The 27,827-nt window shown below is 33.9% G+C and overlaps 1 protein-coding gene across 2 annotated transcripts; it reads right to left on the bottom strand.

The window, feature by feature from the left end:
* Positions 1-118: 118 nt before the first annotated feature.
* Positions 119-27,550, bottom strand: LOC110384565 (fasciclin-2). Of its 2 annotated transcripts, none has more exons than XM_049844587.2 (16): positions 27,268-27,550; positions 10,870-11,017; positions 10,383-10,537; positions 10,017-10,150; positions 9,125-9,268; positions 8,739-8,876; positions 7,608-7,754; positions 7,154-7,293; positions 6,916-7,010; positions 6,467-6,614; positions 5,963-6,170; positions 4,518-4,795; positions 3,594-3,720; positions 2,206-2,368; positions 1,817-2,003; positions 119-1,369 (listed from the first exon to the last, which is right to left on the bottom strand). In XM_049844587.2, the coding sequence occupies exons 1-16, from the start codon at positions 27,317-27,319 to the stop codon at positions 1,234-1,236; spliced, it is 2,400 nt and encodes a 799-aa protein (XP_049700544.2). In that variant the 5' UTR covers positions 27,320-27,550; the 3' UTR covers positions 119-1,233. The 2 variants fall into 2 exon arrangements, with proteins under 2 accessions (XP_049700544.2, XP_049700543.2); XM_049844586.2 differs by having other exon boundaries at positions 121-1,369; positions 2,206-2,371; positions 27,268-27,549.
* Positions 27,551-27,827: the final 277 nt, after the last annotated feature.

The raw sequence follows: 27,827 nt of genomic DNA, 5'->3' as shown, positions 1-27,827 counted from the left end.
GAAGGTAAGCACACAAGGGTAAATGAAACGGAACGTAATTTTGTATAAACTTTAATGAGAGAGTTAAAAATACAATGGTACAACAAAAGCACGGGGAATATGACCGTCAATTGTTTCGAGGAAGTAAAAATACGGTTTCAAAAGTTTTTGGAGTTTTGAAGTAATCTAAAAATAGAATGTAAAGTAATTGTTTTATAATTTATTTTATACAGAAAGACAAAAAAAATAAAATAAAAATGATTTATTTTAATTATGACGGTCATATTAACTGTGCTTTCGTTATAATATGTAAAGGTACTGACTTATTCTTTGGTATAGAATAATAACTAACTTCAGTTATCACTGCCTTATTTAAAAAGATAACTTAATAAATTGTAATTACATTTATATAAAATCTTTCATAACATTAAATATATTTTTGTAATATTGAAATGTACTATTTCAAAAGCGTTTTCAACATAAAATCCTATCGAAATATTTTAAATAATTTATGGTTCGCACCGAATGTATTTCTTAAATCTTACTTACAACACATAAGTACGATTTCGTAGAATAAGATATCGCATATTAATCGCAATTCAAGAAACTCTCGTATAATTAATATCAATATCAACAAGAGTATAAAATACAATAAAAGGCACTTTTTATATATTTGTAACAGGTACATAAATAATTGATAAATGTATTGACATAATAACAGAATATAAAATTTAACTTTTTTATTTACAAAATAATTCTAAAGCTGTAAAAAGGGCTTATCGGAAAGTAACAGAAAATTATGAAAAATCACTACGAGATTATATAAACATACCTATAGATATTACGTACTCGAAAAAATATTAAAATTGACATAAGATATACATAGATATGTCGGATATTAAAGCATCATACATTTGTATATAAACACACAAAACTAAAACATCGACCACTCAACGAAGTAAAACTTCAGACACAAAGCAACTTTACACATTACCTACTCACAATATCACTTCATGCAAGCATACACGGAAACCGTACGATTCTGTCGTTATTTAAAGCCATTGCATTATAATTATATGAATGTTAATCTACTAAAAGCTAGTATGAAAGTAAAACTTGTAAAAAGTGAAAACTGAAAAGCATTTCGATTAAAATCCTGCATTTACGGTACACGAAAAGACCCAACAATGACAACAGATTTCCTGACAAAAATCGCACGGTTCAAGTCGTCTTAAACGCTTAAAATTCTTTACTTTAAACAGAGGAATGTTTCCCGGTAATAATGCCCGTGGTCTTATTGTATTCGTACTCTTTGTGCCCATTGTTGGGCCTCTTCAAAGTATCGTCTGTGCCAGATTCCCCGTTGTCTTTCAACAGACCTTTCTTGTCGCTGAAAATCAATACGACTTTTAGAACGTGATTTAATACCTAAAAGAAGTCGGATCGAGGTTAAGGTGACGCGCCAATTCAACAAATTATTCACGATTTTTTTTTTTCATTAATCTTTCTTCCAGAATTGAATTTTGCTTGATTGAATTCGGGATGGCTTAGTAAATTTTGATTTGATTTGTCGTTTATTACTTTCCCGTAATAATTGGTGGGAAAATTTCTGGAGTTGGGACTTCGGGAACGTAATCTTCGTGATTTAGCCGTTTTTAATAGTCAGTTCATCTTATGATGTAATTAAGTTAAGTGTTTGTAATGAAAAAAAATATTGCGAAGATGATGAATTTCTGTTAAATGGGTAATAATTTCATTTAGGTTAATTGAATGCTGATCCTTGTGAAAATAATAATACAAAAGCTTATTCTACTTTTTCAAAATGTTTAAACCTTACCGTGCATTCAAAGGGTTTGGTTTCCTCTTCTTGGTCTTCTTGCAACAACAGCTGGCTATGATGCCCTGCTTCTTCCAGAAGTACAGCAGTACATCCAGAAGTATAAGACATAATAATACTACGACTATTGAGATTCCTATGAGTGCGCCTCCTGATAAAAGTGATGCTGGTTTGTTTGGGGCCCCATCTGAAATTGATTCAATACTAATATTAGAAGTTATCTTAACTCTACCAATGCCAGTAAAAATAATTCTTAAATATCATAAAAAGTCGACCGTCGAACAACTTAAACGGAATTCCAAAGTTTGCAATCGACAGCTTCATCAGAAAATAAAACAAAAAAATCGATCGGAACTTTCCAATGATTTCGCCAAACAAAAATGTCCCACCTGACATAGTGAGGGAGAAATTCGCTGGCGTTGAATTCCCTTCGGCGTTGTGAGCGATCAGTTCTAAGTTATATGTAGTGTTCTGTTGCAGGTCATTCAGTTCCATCTCGGTTGTCTCTGCCAGTCGATACTCTTTGCATAATGCCGGGTCTTCTTCTTCGTCCTGCTGTGGGATATAGAATAGAAAAATTCTCCAATAAAAACACATACACCAAAAACTATTGCTGTGTCAATGAGAAATGGCGCAACAGTGATTTTTACAAGCATCTGACCTGCCAGCGATCATGTTTAGGACGCTGTTGGAGCTGACCCGCATTTTACTGACTGATATGAGTCACATTAAAAAAATACATGGTTGAATAATAATAATGTATTAGGTATGTATTCTCAATTGTAAATAATCCAATTAAGCAAAGTACTCGCCTGTCCTCAAAACTTCTAAACAAATCTTAGTAGCTATGAATGATAAGACACTCAAATGTCCCTTTTGACAGGAACAAAAGATGGACGATCGTTAAGACAGGCTTTGATAAAGTCACTTGAAATATTATTAGCTTCTCATTTTATAAGGGCGGCAGTTATATTGCTGATAAATAAAGCGAAAATGGAGATGATCAAGAATTTGTAATTAATGAAGAATTTCAGCCTCAATTTCTATCACCAATATCTTAATTATGAGCTAAAGTAAGACATCAATTAATAATTAATTAGAACATAAACATCAATTGAAAATTCTAAATACCTAACTTTTAAAGTTACGAATGTTCTGTCCAATAAGAAACAGTTATTTCAGTCGTGAAATCGAAAATATCAACGGTATTTGGTTCACTACCACCGTAAGTGTGTCAAGCATTTACGTCTTCTTTTATTGTTTCTCCTTTCAGTTTCCTATTACACCGATCCAGCAATAATATTGCTAATTGCTTCTTTATGAACAATATCGGTTAAATCTTTACTTATGTTTCAGTTGATTGAAATATTAACCTGATAGCAAATGTTGACGTTCGGAATTATATTGCAAGTTCATTGTAGCTTATTCACTACTTCGAAACCAATTTTGGGGCTATTGTTGAGATATACTGGTATTTTTTAATTATTGTAATGCATACCTATATGGAATGTCACGAGAGGTATGGAAAAGGCAGATTTGCTGCGCAGACCTCAAATAAAATTGATAGACGATGATTATTATATCTTACAAAACAGTTGAAGACGGTGTACTTTTACCAAAATAGTTTCCACATTGCAAAATTGCTATGATGAAACATTTCCTAACCAACATACCTATACACAAACACAAACAAGCACCCAACAGTAACAATACAAACCACATTGCAATACATTCTATACCTAGCAAGTTCTATATATTGACGTCTTGCAATACGTACCGGGCAATATCGTAAAACATAGTAGTCTATTGGCTCTCCGTTGCTCTCTGGTGCTTTCCACTTCAGCACCTTACTCGCAGACACCTCAAGCGGGTCTTGTAGGAATATCGGAGGCTCTGGGGCTGACCTACAAAGATATACATAGATTTTACATTGTTGTAGCTACAAAGGAACGTTGGTAAAAGCATTTATGTAGGTCAAATTTTATATGGATGACTTAGTTTTAGGATTGAAATTGAAGTGCAATATTACGAATTTTCTACACAAAACGAACGTCTCTTGTTCACAGAAAACAATGTCAAGAAAACTAAGAGACAATATTGCTAATAACTTGGTTATATCTAATACAATCCTCCAAATTGAATATTTCAATATTCTTCCCAACGAACAATCTTTCCAATTTCGGAATGTCCAATCATATTTTTTTTCGCGACAAATAATTCAATCAGGCTCCATAATCACTAAATAAAATGTGCTTTGTCATGTTAATTAAATCAAAACCTTATTACTCGATAATGATTGTGACGGGTGATTTTATGGTGCGTAAAAAAACAATGTGATCCTCGAGGTTAAATTGAACGCGTAGTAGACGGAAATATACCAAAATGTGAGTCACTGCGTATTTTACACTGCTAAAAGTAGATACTTTGTACCATAATGCTTTATTTACTTTATGAATTGCGTTTCTTATATTTCAATCGTAGAATCTCATCTTAGCCTTGTGTAATGCTAAAGACCTATTGCACCAGTTTTGCTTTTGTTGGTATCGCTTGGGAGTTAGATGACAGATTATGAGTAATAATGGTGTACACTTTAATAAAAACTTTATCATTGTTATAGAATAAAACCTAGCTATTTCACATTGACTCAAAATACATTAAAATTTTAACAGATTAATTCTAATATTATAATTTTAACACTTACTTATCCATAGTAAGAAATATATAGGTATCCGTCCAATCCCCTGTACTGACTCGATTGATAGCTGCAAACTTGATATGGTACGTTGTATTAGGCTTCAGTTTTTCCAACTTGTATGGTATTCCTACTGCCCAAGTCCTGTTCGGGTGAATATCAGTGAAGGCGTAGTTCTTTGCTTCGTCGTACTCAGCTACGAAACCTATGACTTCAGGGCCCTCGAAGGCAGTAGGTGGCTCGATGTTGAAGGTAACTGATGTTGCCGTTTGGTCTATTGTTGTTACCTAGAATGCAGAATGGTTGTATTGGATGATAGTGAACTATGCAAGTAAAGAAGACATTGATCTACATGTTTTATCCCAGAAAAAAGGTGTATGGTCAATTACATGTATATGCTCATTATATGACTTGAAGACTCAACCATTTCTGACCATTCCCGAGCTTAGGCATGTAAAGGCATGTGTCTACATTACGCATACATTGTGTGTGGTGCATCCGCTTTCGTGAGATAAAACATGTATACAAAAAATTGATAGATGAGTTAGAATTATCTATCCATGAATGCTCATATTTTTTGGCAAAGGACATTCAAGAGGTTAAACGGTTTAGAAAATTATTAGTCATCACAACAGATCATTTGTATTGTACTTATTGCACTGTAAAGTCTTCATTGTGATTAACCTTTAAACGTATATTGACAATTAATAGAACAACGAACATTTTTGAAACATCATTACAGAGTTGAGACAACAAAAGATGGAAATACAAACTCTTTGCTCAAAGAAGTCAGCATTAACCACAATAACAGAATCTATTTGTGATTCAAATCAACTTTGTGTTTGTTTAGAGTAAAAAGGTTTAACTCAGGAGCCATTTAATTTATGCGGTATTCGAGAATTCTTTACTTATGTGGGAATGGAAAAGGTCATGGCTTAATTGTTCGGAAATTGTTTGTTTGTGAAAGACAGTTAAGTTGTCTCTTAGATAGATAGGTGACCGAGTAACGGACAGAATTGTGTTACTGGAATCTTTTTGCCTATGTAGTTTTTTTTTAATACTTTGAATGAAACTTAGTCATTGGTTTCGCAATTATCTTTACTATGCTTATGTATTTTTTTATTTCTTGACATACGTCCGCTTTAATTGCACTTGCATTGAAATCTATCAGTCTACACTCTACAGGGTGTCAAATGACCCATGTCCATTCTCTTTCCCATTTGATCCCTACTCCGAGAAACAGCCTGTAACTCTTTGATTTAGTTATCCATAACAAAGACTTAGATAACGAAACCAAAGTACGTTTTGCATAGCTACAAATAATTTTGCTCTATTCTCACCACGTTTGTCAATACCATCTTAAATATACAAACAGTTCAGACTAGAAACAATATGGATTCAGTATTTGTGTAGCTTGTACAAATAATTTAATCTTTACAAGTATAGGTACTTACATTTTCAATAACCGATGGGCGAAATCCTTTTTTAATATGAAAGACTTTGGACGCTTCTCCAAATGGATTTCGAGCTATACATATATGTTTTCCAAAAGGTGCAAAGAGTCGTGAAAAAGGAAACGAATGTTCTAGAGCTGTTTCGTAATCTAGAACTATGTTGTCGTGTTCTTGTTTCTCTATAGTCGAGAAGTTGCCTGTTATGTAGCTGAAAGGAGAAATTGTTTTAAATAGAAGTGAGATAGAGTTGCAGTCATAAAATATGATCTGTATTCAAAGGTCTCATAATATAATGAGCTATCTGGGCTTAAACATTTTAGTTTACTTCAATGACTGTTTAATTAGTAGTCTCAATGAACATTTCATCTTAGCGAATGTGAAAAACTTACTGCTATATAGTAAGTAAATTATTAAAATATTTGCAGTAGGTATTGTTTTTATTTTTTAAGATTATTTAGATTTCTTTTTTGGAATTGTCTTATCTAAATATAATTACTAACTTACCTCCACGTAAAATTCGCTGGTGGATTACTTTCATGAGCACAGCTTATGTTGACAGTTTCTCCATTCCAAGCCCAAAGAATTTCCTCCTTTTGGTCAAAGTACGGCTGATGCAATACTGACAGGTGCATCATTTCACTTACTGAGTCCACTGGTATTTATGGAAAATAAATATATTTCGTACTTAGGTACGGATTGCAGACAGACATTAAAGGTAAATAAAAAATCTGAATATATTCTTAATGAAATTGCATTTTTAGTAGGGCGTTTAAAATAGTGTAAGAGTTCTTTACGCAGGCACATTGAATGGTTTTTCATATAATATTTATAATATTTTCATACACAAATAATGACAAATATTATTTGACGACTGCGTTAAAATAACACATTTCAATGTATGACCCCTTAAAATTCACAAAAATGGATAAGACAAATGACAAGATGTTACTTACCGTCATTGGTGGCGTTGCAAATATAAATTCCGTCATGAGATCTGTTTACTTTGAGTACCGAGAAGTTCTCAATGAAAGTTTCATATTCTGTTTTCCTAAAATTACAAATGGGTCATAATTTATCTAGAAACATACTGAAGCTAGAAAATTAATGAGACTTTACAATTTTGATTTAGGTTATTTCTAGAACAAGTGTGTTTGTCCAAAAAATGTTATTGTATGTATGACTTAAACTTACCTTTCATCAAAACTTTTTCCTTCATAAGTGATGGTAACGTTTGGTAGAGGTAAGCCGGTCACGTTACAAATGATTGGCACCATGTCGCCTTCCAGCACCGCTTTGTCATTAAATGCTATGATTGTTGGAGGTATTAGTACCTAGAAATTAAATAATTAACTAAATGTTATGTAGTTTTACGGCCCATCTGCTACTGGTAGGTACTGCTTACATTAGATCGAAATTATGATATTGGCCCATAAAAAATAAATTGCTATATAAAGTATATAAATCAACAGAGATAGAATATTGGGAACGGCGGTTAATGTATGAATCCTTCATTGCTTCGTTGTCAACTAATGGGTGCTTTTGTCCCATTTGATTGAAGCACAAATTAAAATTATTTTAGAATCTAATGTAATTTAGCTATTTTTATTCAAGAAATCATCCCTGTAAAAGAATATATATATTTTACCGTAATATTGATTTGTTTCTCAGAAACACCAACAAAATTCCTCGCTTGGCACTCATAAGTCCCTGCGTCCTGTGGAGTGATGTTTTTAAATCGAATCGTGTCTTTCGACTCTACAGTCCAACTGACATTCTTTGCTTGACCAGGTATCTAAAAAAAGACAAAGCTTGATTAATTGACAAACGTTATGCAGAGATAACATTTAGTGTAGTGTCCCGACATTATTAAATAAGGGGAGTAAATAAGGAAATTGATAGATTAAAGAAGATAAGGGATGACATTATGGGAGTACATAAGGGGTGTACATAATGGGAGTACATAAGGGAATTAGATTAGATTATGCTTTATTGTACACCAAGAAAATTTACAACACAGGACATCACAATACACAAAGAAGAGTACAAATGGCGGTCTTATCGCTATTCAGCGATTTGATTATATAATGGGAGTACATAAGGTGAGTATATAATGAATTATATGAGGGAAGTACATAAGGGGATTACATAATACAGGATATAAGGAAATACATAAAGAGAAGACTAACTTAAAAAATATTGATAGTTTAATTTTAAATAAGCTTAATGGAGGGGAAGTAGACCAACATCCAAACATTTCTTCTTTCAAGACGGTAAAGTGCTCAATTACCATTGAACTTTTGCAAGCTTTTAACCTTGTGCGTAAGTTAAGTACTTTACTTAAAGTTACCGAGTACTAAACAAACCTGGTCTTAAGTTAGTTTTATGGTCCGTTTAAGTTGTTGCTGAGTGCACTGGCACAATGAGTCCTTCTTGACTTTAGGTGCTTTAAGGTTTTACTGCCGTCGGTTTTAATAAACTTTAAGTAGGTAGTACTGTCTTGTTTTTGAGGTAGGTATCTCTCAAATGCTTGTAGAAGATTTTGTTGAAACAACATAGCATCTTAATCTTATCTATGTGCTTTTTGGTCGTACATGTACATAGTATATTATGATTTTAGACATTTTTAATCAACCAGGACCTGTATCTTTTTCTAAGTCTGCCTTCGAATTAACACTACGCACTAATGTCAATTACATGCCAAATTCTGTAGTTAGACTAAGTACCTATTTCGCGAAAATCACACATAATATAAGAATAAGATGTTTTTTATCCTTACCGGTTCAGGTATTTTCTTCCACAGTATTTCGGGGTCGGGCAAGCCCTCGGAAACGCACTGCAACATCAAACTCTCTCCTGAAGCTACCACGGTTTCTGGGCTGGCTGATAGCTGAGTTATTATTGGTATTGTCATCACCTGTATGATAAAAGTAAGGTTATAATATTTCTTTTCACTGTACTTCTTTTATTACTCTAAAAGTTAAGAAAACCTTAATGTTAAGTTTTAACTTTCGCTTCATTTACCGAAAGGAGCCAAAACTTAATAACTTCAAAATCAATTTAATTCCAAAAAAAATATTTAGAAAGTCGCAAGCTAATCTTATTTTCCCTTTGGAAAGGCCAAAGCGAAATAAGACCACGAAGTATTAAGTTAGTTCTTCATACCTTGGCAACTATATCCGTCTCAATCTCTTCACCAGTCGAGAGCACTGAAGCCGAACACTTGTAGACTCCTTCATCATCGTTAGTCACATTCTTCACAATAAGTCCTTCGGGCATAAACTGATATTTTACTGTATCGTTGGATATCTAAAAACAATGTTCTTTTAAACCAGCTCTGACTAAACGTTTCTGAATTGAATATAAAAAGTTTTACAAATGTAACCATAAAATTACCGAATGTGTGAAAAATAGAAGAGTAAATACTGAAATCTTGTTTTTTGTTGTATAGCAGATATTTATGTTGTATCAAGTAAAATAGAATAGTAAAGTAAAAATGTTTCGAAAGTTTTTAACCATTCTGGCAAATAGTGTCAGGATCACAATTTCTCGGTTTATTCACGTATCTAATGACCAGGAGATGTAACGCCTAGCAACGGTATTGCAGCTATGAGTACAGGAAATTATGCGCCCGAAGGCAATGTCAACTAGCCAACAAAACCGGATTTTTGTGCACGGACCTACATTCGGCTTAATTGAAGCCAAGCTCCACTTTAAACCTGGTTAAAGTTTAGTGCTTTCACATAGCGTCGTTTAGGAAGGTATTATGTGAGCTAGAATTAATTTGGCTTTAGGACTTTTTTGTGAACATTTATCTGTGTAAGGCATCGCCAGGATAAAATGAACACAAGAATATGGACTTGTTTTAATTCGAATACCACTTGCCATTGTTTTTAATTCTTATCCATACCATAGTCTTCAGAGTCTGCAGTTTGGCAGTTTATGAAACAATGTAATCAATATTTTCTTTAATGATGGAATTAGTACATTATTTATGAAAAAAGAACTATCTGTGGTTGTAAGACTACTTATAAACAGCCATTATAAATGGTCTCACCTCATTCTGTCCATCTTTTCCTCTGTACCATCTGATGAGAGGCTCCGTCGCTCCTTTGGCCTGGCATTTTATCAAGGAATTGTTGCCATACACTAAGTATTGATCAGTCGCAGTTCCGTAGAAGTATAGTGGATCTGTGTAAAAATGTAATACATTAAATATTCCATACATAGAATCTTATACTAAAAACCGAAATAAATTATTGCCGAAACCTGCCGGAACAGCGGGTTTTTTTTAAAGAGTTGTCGCGGCCCTAGCATACTAAAGGCTTTAGAAGGAACAAAGGTGGGTTTTATACGATATCCGAAATAAATAAATATAAAGGTAATTTAACATTTACATTAAAAATAATTATTAAATCCTTACCAAACACGTCCAAATTATGAGTCTGAGTATATTGTACTCCTTGAAATGTGGTGACGCATCTGTAGGGCCCTGATAGCGTCTTGCTCGTAGAAGGAATGTGGAGAGCCAAGCACTGGTCTTGTTCTTCGATGTACACATTTGAATCTGTACCTGGTCTTGTGGAAACAATTTTCTTATTTAGGACTTGACAGCGAAATGTAACAGTAAATAATGTAATATCATCATCATCTTTAATATAGATTGGTCTCAGTTTCGAAATTTGGTCTAAAGCTTCTGTATCCAATGACGTCAGATGAGTTTAAATACTAGATGTGTCCCGTGGTAACCCCCAGTAACCTTAGTTTAAAAGTAGCCTGTACCTCTCTCCGTTACCCAACTGAATACCAAATGTTTTACCGTATAAGTGTAACAGATATAATCAATCAGACATTGATATATTAATGAAATATTTTGAAGGCATATTTTTGAGTACCAAATTATCACATACCCCGAAATTACGTTGTTGAAGGGATCTAGCCACCATAGCGACATGGGTTTATATTCGGAATCTGTACAGCAACATTCTTCATAGAACGAACTGCCCGTAGTTACGCTTCTATTGGCTTCCGAGTTAGCTTGGAAACAGGCTGAACTATCTGCAACAAAAAACCAAATCAAAGTTATAAAATTATAGAGTGGGCGTTAACATGATGTCAGTTTAGAGCCATTTGTCTATGAGGTAATCGAACATCACTTGAAAACTCAAGGTTCCTTGTTATGCAATTGCCAAAAAATTAAACGAGTACGAATCAAACTAGTGACTTACGAGTTTGATTAGGTATTTTTTAGTAAATATGTGGTGATTCTGCCTTTAAATTATAATTCTCTTTCATTCAAAAGCGGATTAACTGTTACTCATTCAGCTAAAATTATGAGACATCAAATCAAGGAAGATTACCCTCCGAATTATAGCCACACAATAAACCTCTGTATTAAAGAGAACCGTACTTATACTTGACGAGGTAGATCGGCCGAGTTTTCTCATGCCGTAGCTTATTTAACTTCACCAAAACTCAGTCGTCAGGAAAGATCGCAATCCCGCGCTTTCGACGCGTAACGTAATATTAAACTTTTATATAAGTTAATTTATCGGATCAGTCGAGTTTGTCGTAAGACGGAATTAGATCGCAGTTAAATATTATCCACAAAAATCATATAACTTCTGCACGACTTTTGTAATGTGAAAAGTTCCACAGAACTCCTGTGTAATGAGCCGATTCGTAGAAATGGTGACTAATTTTGTCTCAAACTTATATATTTGATACCTCTATATATTTTTTTGTATATAAGATAAGAAATGAATACATTAGCAGTAGCACTATGATATTCGTGGACTGTATTCACACACATTCTAACAAAGAAAAAGACTCACGTATTTAAACTGTCACCAACAATCCCGTAAAAACTGAACATGACAACAAAGGTACCCAAAATCAATGAGAACCGACCAAAATATATTTTCCCCCAAGATTTCGTCCACATCAAAGACACCTTAAGCTTCCCACAAGTCATTATTTTCGTTGTACGACATTATTAGGTTGAATCCCTACAGACAACTAATCAGATGACGTAGTGGCCGAAAATTGTATCCAACCGTCCAACCTGTGTCTCTGCGTAATCAATAGCGAAGGCTTATAGGGGAGACAGTGAAAGAGCCTATTCAATGCTTCTAACGATGTTATTGGTTGTGTCATTATGTACCTACTTATGTATATCCAATCAATTGATCTACGATAATGTATACGGCATCCTCGAATAAACAAAACGAATAATTGTGTCTTTGAAAATAGGTGGTAAAATATGGACTTTAATGAACGAATAGAATAAAAATTAATAAATTTATTCAAGCTAGTTTAAGGATGGCTTGATTCGGTTTTAAACTCGACAATCTCAGCGTAATCTATTCTACGTAGATGACGAATGTAGAACAGCCAAGGCAAGATGGTGCAAGCGTAAATCTATGCGGTGATTAATTGATATCGCCTGTCTATAGCACATTGCTCTGCGTTTTCTTAGACTGCTGGTATTTATAAAATTTATTTAAAGCTTTCGTTAGATTCTTCAAGGTGAATAAACTTTTTCTTCGGAACAACACATGTATTTTGAACACAAAATATGCATAGTCAATGGTAATAACTTTTTGTTTCAAGCATCCCATATTTTCAGCATTAAAATGACCGACAACTTATATGGGAACACATGGGATTTCAAACAATTTATATCTCGTTAAAAACAATAAAAGTTAATTGCCCTCATCATTAATGACCTAAAAACATGTAAACAAAAAACTATTTGATGATCCGATGCTTGGCAACGTGTCTGTAATCGAAACATAAAATTTAATTATCCCGTAGTAAATTGTAGCTTTACACAAGAACACTTCTGTTTATAGTGTAAACAAGTTCACTTGTACTCTAATTTACTTCAATTATTTTGACTTCAGAATGGTACTTATCCATATAATTAGGTTTTTGTGACCACTAATGAACAGAGAATTTGTACGAAATTCAATGTAATCAATTGTTAACATTTTTTTCTTTGGGCACTTACAAATCAGCTGACTTTTGAATAACTGCGTAAATCTAATGCGAAACGAAATTATTAGATGACACAATGCAACCGTGATATAAGAAGTACAGTCATACAATTGCATTTACAGTCAATTATGCAGTTAAACAGATTACACTGAATCCTGAAACTTGATACAGATACAAATACTTGCAAAAACAGACCATAAGGTCAAAGATGACGGTTTTTATGTCATTTTAACTTATAATGTCGGATGAATTATATAATTTATGTCGGGAATTAAATGTGTCATGTCTTGGTAGGAATGCAAGGTCGAAACCATTGAAGGCGTTAAAACGTCTTCAAATAAAGAACAAAAGTTGTACCTTTTTTATTTAACGTTTCCTGCTTTTCTGTTGTGACGTCATATTCTCTATTTTTATCGTAAAAATGTCGGTTAATGAACCAATTAGGCAATTACGCTAGGTGGTGAAAATGAAACCGGGACACTTTTCAAGGTGATCCCTGGGTAATAGTCGATGGAGAATTGCTAATTACTGAATTCAATTTTGTTTACCTGCTGTGGGTGTAAAGTATTTGAGATAGTGATAACATAATAAAGTTGTGAGAATCGGGTTTACAATATTGAGTGAGCAGTGAGTTTGACTTTAAAAAATGAAATGAAAACAGGTGTATGTAAATAAGACTTGTTTTTTTGTAGACATCAGACAAATAGCAATTATCCGTGCAGCGTTTTTTCCAAGGAACTTAGTAAACATGCACATTAGCAACATAAGGAAGAACGGTACAGGCAGAAATAATGTAAATCCGAAGAAAACTACCCTCCCCCTAAATTATCGGTTCGTTAGTGGAAAAGCATTGGAAACGGGGCAAGCCACTACGATTTAATGTTATTTCTCCCAAGTGGAGGAATTAGCACATGGAAAACATCGGGGGGTGAAGCCCTATCGTTATTTTTATGGGTAAAATAGAAAAAAAAAACACATAAAATGAGTGTGGATTTAAATGTGAGGCTCATGTAAGAACCCTATACGTTTCATTTTATTACGCTCGCTTGGTAGGTTGATGTCAATATCGCTTTTTAGGATAGTAAGTTTTTCGATCACTTAAAGTACTGGAATGTTTTTTTTTGGATTGCGGATATTTTCGATTATTGTAACTGCGGATTGCCATAACTTTACATCGAGTCCAAGGCAAAATTTCACTTCTAGTCGCAAATCAACGGATCAAGTTAAGTCATATGTCACGATTACTCTGTAACTTAAATCTAATCCGATATTCTGAGTATCACTATATTCAATTCAAATAGCGTTTAATCATTTACCACCAATTTAATTACTAGATTATTTTAAATACCGTATCAATTTCAATACCCAACACATAATCGCCCAACACTACTGTATACTCAATAAAATACGCTATTCAAATAGCACGTACCATCAAACTAATCGTTTCATAATTTAGACGCATCGGCACTTGCCACAAGTACACCGAGTATTATTAAAGTGACATAAACTATCGTCGCGCCCCGACATCGTTCAATTAAGAGGACGAATTGGAATTTTTGGCGCCAAGGATGTCAATTTTTCTCAGTAAATACAAAACGGATCAAAATACAACTTGGTTACCTGAAAGTTCATGATATAAACCTTATTTTGTTAGTTGTAGAAACATGATTAGGTAACTTTTATAACAGAGAAAAATATATCAAACATACCTCTTTTTAAAAAGAGATTCACATATTATGGGCAAACGGGACCGATTAAAGCCTCTTAACTTTTTTAGTAGTTGAGTATATACATACTCTTTAAAATTGTAGTAGGATTTTTTATCAAATTATCATTTCTAAATAATAAAATTACAAAACCATTTTGTCGCTTACGACTTTTAGTTATAAGCTAGCGCGCGTATTGTTATCCTCGCCCCGCTCAGACGCTCCGACCCCTTTTGGCGCCTTAGATGCGCGTGCTGGTTATGGAATTATTGTTGACCACTTCCTCGCCTTAAGCCCCATTATATCGCCGTTGTATGACAATGTTGTTATAAAACATGTATTGTTGTTTGAGCATCGTTTACTGAACTGTTTCTGCGTTGTTTTCCTGATATGTCGTGAGGAGAGTAATGGTAGAGTGTTTTTTTAATATACCAAGTAATTTGCTTACTTGATTGTGACTAAAAATAAATAAACTTGGGGTTCAAAAATAACAATTAACTGTTAAGTATCCATATTTTCAAAAGATTGCAAAAAAGGCCTGATTTTATATATAATCCGAGCCTTTTCCCAATCATGTTGGGGTCGGCTTCCAGTCTAACCGGATTCAGCTGAGTACCAGTGCTTTACAAGAAGCGACTGCCTATCTGACCTCCTCAACCCAGTTACCCGGGCAACCTGATACCCCTAGGTTAGACTGGTGTCAGACTTACTGGCTTCTGACTACCCGTAACGACTGCCAAGGATGTTCAATGACAGCCGGGACCTACAGTTTAACGTGCCATCCGAAACACAGTCAATGATGTCTAAGATATACTTAGAAAGTACATACAAACTTAGAAAAGTTCATTGGTACTTGCCTGACCTGGGATCGAACCCGCGCCCTCATACTTGAGAGGTTTATTTATATAAAACACCCCCCTGATTTTATATAAAACACCCAATATTTATTAAATACTGCACAACATTTTTGTCTTTCAAAACATATATTTTATATACTCCACTTTCGACATACGTTACCTACAATTTCCAAGCTAATTCAGTACAGCCGGAAGGGAATACAGCGTGACGATACATGATACAATAAATGAAAACGGACATCTGGCGCATACCATATTCACCCACAGCTGTATGAAAATAATCCGAATAAAATACACTAAATATTATGTGACCATTTGACATTGAGTACAGATGCGAGTTAATCAGTGTCCATCTAAATAAAACTAGAATAGATTACACGTCACGGTTTAGCTCACAGAACGATGTTGGTGTTCCTAAAGGCTAGACCACACAAGCATATACTGGGCGTTTTAATCGCGTAAGTAGGTAGGTATATTGAGTCCTGGCGCATCGGCATATCAAAGCCAATTGGCGCTCCAATCCAACAATGCCTCGTCACAGATTACTACAGATACTTCACTCAGTAGAAAACTTCCAATACCTATTACGATAATTGCCTACTCCTTCGCGTCAGCAACCACTGTATGCTAAAATGCGCCTAAATGCTCAAGCGTACAGCAGTGATTGCTTCGCACCGCGCGATTCCACAGTAATCGCAGGGCTGCCTCTTCGGTAAAATTAAATTAACATAACTTTTTATTTATGTTATTGAGAACTGTGAATATGTTCTGACTTTTATGTGGCAGTTAAAAATTTTATCATTTATAAAATATTTAACCAACTTAAAAAAAAGGAGGTGATTAGACATAGGTACAGGCCAAACTGAGAAGTTTGACTTGTATGGTTTGTAGGTATGTATGTTTGTGCGCGATAATCTCGCGTTTGGCTAAACCGATATCGATGCGATTTTCAGAAAAGGATTTGTTACATTTAGGAGAACGTTTTAAAATAAGTATAATACTTCTTAGTTTGATGATGATCTTCGGAGATGTTCACTAGAAATGAAAAAAGCCTTAAAAAGAGAACCGACTTCAAATAAGGCACAAAGCCGTAAGAAATAATTTTTTTTTTTTTATGTTGGTGCTAACAGCTGGTAATTATGTTGGTGCTAACAGCTGGTAATTACGAATCGAAAAAGCGCCGACATCAAAAAATAAATTATTTCTTACGGTTTAGTGTTTTGAAGTCGGTTCTCTTTTTTTAAAGTTTGTTTTATTATTTTTGTAAGTTTGTTTTGTTTTATATACCTATTGGTGCTGACTGTAGAAGAAACCTAGATAAAACATAATTATATACATCAGTGTGTAGGTAAAATAAAAAAATCTTTAAAGTTACAGCACATAAGGCACCACACGGCATCGTAATGCGCGTACGAACGAACAGCACTATTAGAAGTCGGTTAAAAATTGAACGGCGTGCGCGTGCTTCGCTTGTGAAAACCGCAACTGAATTTGATCCGCCGGCGGACCGAGACCGCTCGGCTGGGCGGTAGGCACTTATAGCGCGCAAGTACATGGAGTGACGGAGGCCTGGCCTCGTCAAGTGTACCAACACACTTGTACAAAAGACACGCGCGTCCTGAAAATGACAGTGTGACAGCGGTCTTAATCGAGAGATGAAACAACTAATAATTGGTTAAGCCGAACTCGCTCTAGTTTGGAGCTAGCAGTGATGTTTGTAGTTATACAGGCAGATTAGGACAATACTCTGTTGCTGTGGGATAAGTAATTGCTTGCGCGATGATATTCTGCGGAAATATTCCACGAGGTGTTTTGATGCGATACTAGTAGGATTTATGACTCTAGAATCAATACCTGATACCTATGGTCTTTAAACCCGTTGTATGCAGGAGCGCGGATATACGCGAGACCCAATTGATTTTCTATTGTTGTGTAATTAGCTGCATACAAGCACTTAAGAAATAAAAACTTTTAGGTTCGTTTAAGTGCCTATTTGATTCAATAGTGATTTTCTAATAATGACAATAATATTAAAAACGAATGGAAAAACAAAATAAAGTAACAAATGCATACATGATTAGTTCCACTTGTACGCATGTCGGCCATAGTAATGCCAGTCATCAATCTAAGTGGAGAACAAGGAACAATTTAATTTGTGCCGGGTACACGGGTAGCTAGGAAATGATGAATAACAAATCGGAGAGAGTACGCTGTACGACTGATACCAATCAACTCTAACAATGTCGAACATTAAGTAACAAATCGAAGACTACGTACGCAACTCTTGTTAAATCGTTCTAAGAGCATATTAGTCAGGTTTGCCTTGGATTATAATTTATCTATAATTAATTAAGTACTTTTGTAGGTACCGAAGAATCCTCGAACGACACTGATTTAAAGTATCCAGGTCAGTATTTTAAACTCATTGATTTATTAATCAGTGAACGAGCGTTTGATTAAACATCTATTTCAATGGCTAAATTCCTAGTAATTATAATTGTTTAGGCAACTAATGATCTGAGAAGGAGACGGCTGTTTTAGAAATTAGACACGTTTGAGCTTTAAGTCTGAGCTAAATTGCGAGTTCACCTGTCAAATGTTTTGTAAAATGATTCACAAAAACCGCCAGTCAGCAAAGGATTAAGGATTTTCACTGAGTAGGCTCATATGAATATTATTTCTCAAAATATCATACCTTTGTCAAAAACTTGACATGGGATAGGAACACGGACACCTTGCAGGAATATGATTATATCCTGTTTCATCTGAAAGTGTTATGAATATATGAAAGAAACAATAATGCTTTTAAGGGATATAGTGAATGTAGGTACTCTTACTCAATTATATTTATAGTGTGTTATAGGTCACTTTTGTATTGTATTTCTAACTGCTAAGTATCAATGTGAAACACAAAAAAATACAGATCCATATGATAATATATCCATAAGATATGTGTTAACTTGGATTTAATTTTAACAATAATAGCATCTTTCTTCATCGGTTATCTCACCGCCCTCTTCACATCCAATCACTCCTATTTCAGTCCTCATGAAAAACATACTAAAATAGGAATGACCGTTAAAACTATAATAGGTCACGGACCATAAGTTTCCTATAAATAGTTGTTCGTCATCTGGTATTAATTAGGGCGTCTATTGTATCGTACGTAATAGGCGTTTGACGTAATTACAAGATATTATCGGCGCTAGAGGATATGCAAGGTGATTTTAACGATTTAGTTAATTAATTTACTGGCACGGCGTCGCAGAAGTAAATTTTGACATTCTACTACTAAAGCTACTTCGTTCGCTTGAGTTCTTATTTCGATCGCTTTCAGTAACAATTTTTGAAATTGGAAATTAATTTGAAGTTCAAGAACTTAACTTACAATTCGTGTAGCTTACAGGGCTTTTCCTTATTACTATCGGAATAATACTGTTCAGAAAATAGGTATGTAGACGTTATTGGATCACTTTGTGCTATCTAAGAAATTCTTGAACGTTAGAATATTTCTAACTTACTTATGAGTAATGTAAACAATCAGTTTTCCAAGATGTCGTTGAAATTTTCAAGCCATAAGTATTCGTAAGTATGTTCGTATTTACTTAACCTTAATGGAATCTGAGAATTAAAATAGAAGCCTAGACCAAAGCGACCGAGAATTACTATTTTCGTTTTAAATAATAATATCTTAGACTATGTTTGATGGCTCCGTAAATAGTAATTTGACTAGAAATTATTATGAATGACAAATTACTTCGGAGTAAGTTAACCTTTTCAATATTTAGGTTAAATAAAATTAATAGCTATTTGTAGGATCTATGTACGTCTAATGTTGACATTACCTAGTGGGTGACTTTAATTAATTTCAGAAAAAATACCAGTTCATCTATATAGATGACTGGATATTCCTTGCTGACATAGTTACAGTCAACGAAAAAATTGAACACATAATGAAATAGGTACATGATATTTATTTAATGTTATAAGGGTTATCAACAAATACTGCACCAAACAAATAATAAAAAAATCCAAGAACGAAAATTATACAACAAACAAAATCTTATTCGGGTTTCTCCCGAGCTCAAATTCCAAAATATTCCTTATTTAATATAAACAAGGTCACAATTTATGACTTGTCTCATATCAGTCAAGAGCAGACGTCGCACTAACGTAGGTTTGAGCAATTTAGCTGGCCAAAATTCTTTTTTTTTTAATAAAGTTTATCATCAAATTGTGGGTAAAATGGAAAGAGGAATACCCCAGCAATAAGAATTTACCACATCTACCTACCAAACATGCGATATGCGCTTGCACCAGGAGTTAGAACTTGACCTTAGTGCAAATTTTACGTTATACGTTTTTAGAGATCTCGGTAGACGGTATTAAAGAAAAAATATTTTTGTGCTATCTAATTGATATTAAGCAACTATTATGATGGATTCGAGTTGTGTAGGTAACAGTTATTATATTTTAATATATTTTAAGTGTGATTACTTAATTTTTTATAGTATTATTTCAATTTTAAAAGAGGGTGTGTAAGCAAAATATTTTTTTAGTATTTTCTTGTTTAAACACAATTTCGTTATATTATCGCGTTCGACCGCGTAACATTTTTTTTAGTTTTAGATATTTGACATATTAAACTAGCTTACGACATATTTTTTGGCTGCGGATAGCTGCGGATGTCCGACTTACAGGCTTTTTAAGATTTGAAGCTCATACAAAAATAAAATACTTTTTTCTTTAAAATGTCACAAAGTGCATTTTTTTTGTTTTGGGTACCTCTGGCGTAAAAATAGTGACCCTACGTTATATTTACAATAAAATACAATAGCAAGATCTGACTAATTTGGAAGAAAAACTAAATTACCTAGGAAACTAACTTTTGACCTATTAGGGTGACACACCTGATAATATAAGCAGTTTTAAACAAAGATTTGCATATTTTCAAATAGCTACGAAAGTAAGAAACTGAAACTGTAAAAAAAATCCTTAAAACTAATGAGAATTGGTTAAGCAGAACATTTGAACGCCCGACAAGTGTTGGAAATCGACCGGTGCGGCCATGTAAATCACTTAAAGATTGTAGTGAGAGGACTAAACGAAGGAAAACTAAAGAAATACGAAACTGAAGAAATGTGACCAACAAAAAAAATCATCAAAGCAAGATTATTTTGCCCTGAAACAATAAAATATGCTACTACCAGCTGAATCAAACACAGAGTCTGATATATCAGAGGCAGAAAGTGAGGAATAAAAAAAATATTAATTATTTTTTGACTACATTACATATTATTTTGAAATACATATAATAAAAAATATCATAACTACTTTTAAAATGAAAATATATGATAGTCTACATTTTTTTTTGATTTATTTACGGTTTTTTTCAATAAAACATTCTTATTATCAAAATACAATGCTTAAATAAAATAAATAATAAAATAATGATAAAACAAAGATAGAAAAAACGAAATACATTGTAAAATATTTTTGGCCGCCTAAATTGGTCAAATCTACGTACGTGCGTCGTTATTATCCAATTGAATACATTTAGAGAACAGTATTAGTCTTGCAGCTTAATAAGGCCAAATCAGGAGTAAGTGTTTGAGTTCCGACCTTTTACTTCCATCGTAAAAGTAAAACTCAAATAAAGCAAGATTTATCGACCAAATAACGAGGGCCTGCAACAAGTTGGCCTAAAATGGAACTTTAAACAGAAAATATGTTTTGTTTGCTAGCAATATTGACCAGTGCTCAATTTAATAGTTCCAAAAACACACAAAATATGTTTTAGTCGATGCAACGGTCAACAGTTAGCGACGGTTCCCTCCAAATACTTTTATTTGTAACGGACATTTTTATGAATTTTATGAATCTTTTTTGCGAAGTTGTAGTAGATATTTCATAAATGGTAGCCATAGTAACCCTAATTTTTAAACGGTTTTATTTAGCTCACCCTGTTTGTTTTATTCTTTCTTGGGTCAAATTTAGTAATTCAAATTTAAGTATCTTCCTGTTGTCAGATTGATCTGAAATTTGGTACACACCTTCAATTCCGATGACAATACAATATAGTAATATCCATTGTAAATCCAATATGGCCGCCGGCACAAAATGGCGGATAACGCAGATTTTATCAATGCCATCAATATGGGTATCAAATGAAAGGGCTCAACAAGCAGAATACAATATACTATAAAAAATTGAAATCTAAGATGGCGGCCGCTACAAAATGGCGGATAACGTAGGTTTTATCAATCCCATTAATATGGGTATCAAATGAAAGTTCTCAACCAGTAGAATACAATGTACTATATAAAATTAAAATCCAAGATGGCGGCCTCTACAAAATGGCGGATAACTTAGGTTTTATAAATCCCATCAACATGGGTATCAAATGAAAGGTCTCAACAAGTAGAATACAATTTACTATGCAAAATTGAAATCTAAGATGGCGGATAACGTAGGTTTTATCAATCCCATCAATATGGGTATCAAATGAAAGGGCTCAACAAGCAGAATACAATGTACTATAAAAAATTGAAATCCAAGATGGCGGCCGCTACAAAATGGCGGATAACGTAGGTTTTATCAATCCCATCAATATGGATATCAAATGAAAGTTCTCAACCAGTAGAATACAATGTACTATATAAAATTAAAATCCAAGATGGCGGCCTCTACAAAATGGCGGATAACTTAGGTTCATTTGATACCCATGTTGATGGGTCTCAACAAGTAGAATACAATTTACTATGCAAAATTGAAATCTAAGATGGCCGCCGCTACCAAATGGCTGATAACAATTTTTTATCAATCCCACCAATATGGGTATCAAATGAAAGGGCTTCACAAGTAGAAAACTGTCAGTAACTCCAGCGGGGCCCAACAGGGCCAAGGCCTGCCTGGGCTGCGAGATTGTTCGAAAGAGTTACCGCGGCCCTGGTACATAAAAGGCCTACGACGGAACAAAACGGTTCTTAGTCAAGAGTCTGGCACTCCTCACCGCTGCTGACCCACAGCAGGAGAGGTTATGTGATGATTTTGGGGTCGTTAAAAAAGTATCTGGAAGGGCTATGTATTGAGGAATTAGATTGTAATAAATTGTCAGGTAAGAGACCGTGTAATAATGATGCACTAAATGAATTAGATAGAATGAGGAATATTCGGTAGGCATTTTCATTAAATACTAAAACTAGAAAATAAAAATCGGTAAAAACTTTTAAGTTAAACGGTTTTATCTTATGTGCACTGAAAACTAGAAAATAAAAAAATAAATACTTACCTGTCAACCTACGTAGGTGGTCCCGGTCATATTAGACTAAAATAAAAACGTGGGGCCCCTGTGAAATCCTATCTATGGCAAAGCATATCTTTATACTTTGGTAGATCATGAGCTACGGCTGATTATTGATTGTCAAAATCTCCAGTTACGATTATAGTAAGTCGATGTAATCCACACCTATTATACCTCTAGAAGAGAGTACTACAGCAATAGTTAATGGGCCCCACGTTTTTATTTTAGTCTAATATGACCGGGACCACCTACGTAGGTTGACAGGTAAGTATTTATTTTTTTATTTTCTAGTTTTCAGTGCACATAAGATAAAACCGTTTAACTTAAAAGTTTTTTTACCGATTTTTTATTATTAATTCTGGATAGAATTCAGATGAGAATGTGAGTAACAGTGCGTTTATGTTTTGTATCTTTTGTACAAAGTACCATGGATGCTAACATTTCGTTCTTAATTTAATCATCTTATTACTGCTGGAGACAAAATTGTTATCTGTTTGGGATGTTATAACAATCTTATCGATGGATCACCATAGATCATCAGCATGGAATAATATTTACATACATTCTTTGTCAGTAACACTATTTTACTCCTATTGTATTTACTGAACCTACATAGTTATAAATGAAAATTTGACAATGCGTGAAAGAAAATGTAATTGCTACTGAAAGGTGAAACGGTTTTCTTCTTTTTAGAGAAGGAGTTCAAAAGATCAAATACATTGAAATATCTAATTCAAAGCTGGATCCCACAAGAATGTGGCTACGTCATACATTTTCTCTAATCTCCAGCCAAGGCCGCTGAAATAACAGCACAAAAAAATTCTTCAATTCAAACCCCGAACACGCGTTCCATTTAGCAGCACCATGACACAAATAATGGGGCTCATAATTTCAGGAATTGATAACGTCACGTTTGCTTAACGAGCTCAACTAGTCGGTGGCCGAACGCATCAAATTGTCGCTGATGCACGCTACTAACGTTACGCTTTTAAATATTCTGTTACGGTAACTAACACTTGTGGAACTAGTTGTATCTAGGAATAATGTTATGTGTTTTCTGTTACCAAAAAAGGCATGTTCAGTTATGATAGGTTCTGGGCAGGCATGGTTACAAGAAATGTTTTCATTAGGTACTTGTCCATAATTTTTTTCCGAATAAAAGTGTTCATGCTATGCCAAACCAGAAAGATTAGGCATGTATTCGACGCGAGAGTAATTTTCGATAGACACAAAAACTGTAAATATCACAGAATACTTAGACGCACTACACTTTTATACATATATACAACTCTACTATTACGTTAACACTATCACTATACTACAGGTGTAAGTGAAAAACATAAAGTTTATTACCTACTTCTATGTAAGACGAACTTTCTCTCACTAAAGAATGGTTTACTCTAGTGCATTTGCAAGTAGGTAGTGTTACTTTGTGTCACGCCTAATGAAACTAGAAGCAATATAATGTTGAGTTCGTACTAAGTTCTGACCTAGATGGAACCGAGATAGACTGGAATGTCAGTAGTAATGAACGCCTTAATAATTGGTTACACCCTTTGCCAGTTTGTATGCGTAAGACGTTACAGAAATAAGGCCTAGCAAATTGTTATTGAACTTTATTCATTTGTTTGCGTATGATACTGAATATTGAAAATGTAACTCTGAAAATATATCCCGTAGTGAAAAAAAAAACAAATAATAGAGGAGAAATTTTTAGGTAGAAAAACTTGTTAATTTTAACAAGTAAATGCATAACAAAATCCTATTTAATAATATCTAAAATCATTCAACATTTAGCTCGTATATTCTATTCCGATGCGGATTGAGTTTCAAACAACCAAACGCTAGAGATTGACGGGAGATTTAGACTATCCAAATACATACGTAAACATCATCAGAATTTGTTTAATAAATAGCTTTTGCTATGTTTAAAGATTAGGTCTTGTTAGTGAGATGTAAGCTAAGAACATACGATTGTAGTGATCAAAGGATAAGAGTATCTATTTTTATTTCTACATCTGTGAGGTTTAAATGTGTTCTTATAGTCAAAGAGAGTTAACGTTTACATCTTTTAATATTAAATACCAATCACGCTATACACATGTAACTGTTACGCAAAACGCGAAGCTGCATTTACATTTATTATTTGCAGTTAATTTACATAAATTAATTGTATACAAGATGAATTTTTAAATAGTTTTTTTTTTCTAACACGTATCAGCCAGTTACCTTGAATGTTCAGTATACGCTAGACATACAAAATGAACAATACAATTAAAGTATCCATGTGTAGAATAACAGAACTCGAACTCGTGGATGTAATTTGAATGGCTAATAAAATTAAATTACAAATATTTATAAACCATTGCCAAGTTAAATTAACGACTTATAGGAAACAGAAGTATTTTGGTTCAAATAAACCCATTTCAACCATTAAACTTTCCGTTTTATTTACACATATCGAAAAACATTCAATTTCGTGACATCCCCCGAAGTATATTGGAAAAAAATATTTCAATTTCGCAGATTCAGGTTACTGGGTAATATCAAAAATATATTTTATTCGGAATTGACACTTAAAGTGCGGGAAAGTGTTCGAAACGGTTTCTAGTTTGATAGACAGTATGAAAATTGAGTTCCACAAACTTCATGGTACTGAACAGTGGCACATGCATACTTTGACAGCCCTATTTGCAGTTTGCCCTCGGCGCTATTATTAAATTTTCCGTTCAATATTGAATTTCTAACAAAAAATGACCAAAAAAATTGAAATAATATGTTGTATCAAAAGTATATTTGTTAATTAATTTACATCTGAGGAAAAACATTTTCATTTAATTCATTAAATAATTTCGTTTCCATTATACAAATTGGAATAAAAATATATCATAGAGAAATCGTTGAAGGATTTGTTAATCAAACGATTCCCGGCGAAAGACTCTTGAGTTTTCAAACTTTTTTTGTTTTTTTGTAGTCTCCAAAGCAAACCACTAGGAGTGCGGATTTTTCCTATCGATGTCGAAGTCTATGGGGCTCCACAACCTACATGTTTAATTTTATAAATGCACATTTTACTTTTAAGGTGGTTCAAACGTCTGCCTATCATCGTAACCTTTCACAACCCAAAACTCTGATGAACTAATTGTCCAGCAACATGGCTGTTGCCAATGGCAACGGACATAAAGTCAAGAAAAAACATCGACTTGAGCTCAACAAATTGTATCCAGCCAGTCTGGTTTTATTTACGTAATCTTCTGCGAAAGTCCTTGCAATCAATCATGGCAAAGTTTCCCGCCACTCGAAGTGTCAGCCAAGATCATTGTCTATTGATACAATAATTGACCTGCAACTCATGAATTGGGAAGTACTTGTGAGAAATTACTTCGACCTTGTAGTTATGTGTACGCAAACTTCGCACCAGTCATTATTAGTTTGAATTATATACAATAAACACATACTTGTATTACCTATTGCATCGCGTATGAATGTTACATAAATAGGTATTCACATTACCTATCTTACTTATATCGGGCTGAAGAGTTTGCATGTTTGAATATGACACTCAGAAACTGCTGGACTTATTAAAAAAATCTGTGCATTTCACACTATCGTTCGCAGAATCATTTTCAGAAATTAATCCTTCGTTTATGTATATTATGTGCATAATATTCTTCGAAAAGGTTATCAATAAACTTATTGTAAGGTTAACTTCGTGAGTCATATACAGTTACCGGCACGGATGTCGAGCCCTGACCTTCACCTGCGCACAAGCGATTTACTGCCTTATTGCCTTATGCGTACGGGTGCGCAAAGCGATCCCCACTCTTCCGCCGAGAGCCCGACATCCGTGCCGGTAACTGTACCTCTAATATTATGTACTAGGTGATTTGACGGAGGAGGTTCGCGGTGTAAAGAGTTCAGAGTCCAGGGAAAACCATTCAAATAAAAAATAGCCGTCGCGTCGTCAATAAAGGACTATCTAACACTGAAATAATCTATGTATGAATAGCTTATGAGGCAAGTTCTTGAGTTTACTAAGTCCAACCAAAAAAAACACGATTTCTATAATATATCCTGTACTAAAAAGTAAAAGATTCCATATAAAAATTAAGAGCAAAATTATTATTCTATACTTTATAAAAATCTTAAAACAAGTACTTATGTAGGTAAGTAGGTACCTACTTAATGGTCAACATGTCGTCTTCGAAAAGATTATGTATAATAATTAAGTATATGATGCATGATTATGATTGAAAACTAGTAGGACTTGTTTCTTTACATAAATGCATATTAGCGGCATAGGTCAACTGGATTGCAGTAATCATTATTTGAATACATCGAAAGGTCTTAGACAGACCAAATTATTGAGCAGTTAAAAAGTAAATAGATTTTTTGTCTCACCAAACGAACAAAAAAAATTAAATATAAACAAAATAAACTCACCTTTCGAAAATAAAATCACGAGAACAGCAAAATAAACAAAATACTCCTTCATTTTGTGTGATTTTCTTTTACAAAACAAAACACAAACAATACAGATAATAAAGTTCAAGGCTGACACATTCTATTTACGCGCCTTTTTTATTCAAATCCGTTCGAAAATGTAGTTGCGTTCCAAATCAAGTGATTGTTTATGGCTCGTGTAGATGCGGGCAAGGCTTGACGCGACTGACGTTTGTGCCTCTTTTACTGACACTGTGAGCTCGGAAATGGGACGTAATATTGAGTATAAACATCACGCTTATTTTTAGAGCATTCGATCTACTGGAATGTCATTTTGTATGGTGTACTACTACTCACCCGAAGGTCTTTAAACGGTTAAATTAAAATCTTACGTAACTTTTTAACAAGTGGGTTGGTGCTTTATGTGCTTTTTTAATGACGTTATTTTTTGTTGTTTTCAGTTTAATCGTTTTTTCTCCCTTAATGGGATGATATTTCACATTTTTATTCTTGTGGTACTTGTGGTACAATAGCCGTTTGGAGCGTCTAAGGGGTTCTTA

The sequence above is a fragment of the Helicoverpa armigera genome, chromosome 16, assembly GCF_030705265.1.
Source record: "Helicoverpa armigera isolate CAAS_96S chromosome 16, ASM3070526v1, whole genome shotgun sequence".
NCBI lineage: Eukaryota > Metazoa > Arthropoda > Insecta > Lepidoptera > Noctuidae > Helicoverpa > Helicoverpa armigera.
This window is presented reverse-complemented; position numbering and strand designations above follow the sequence as displayed.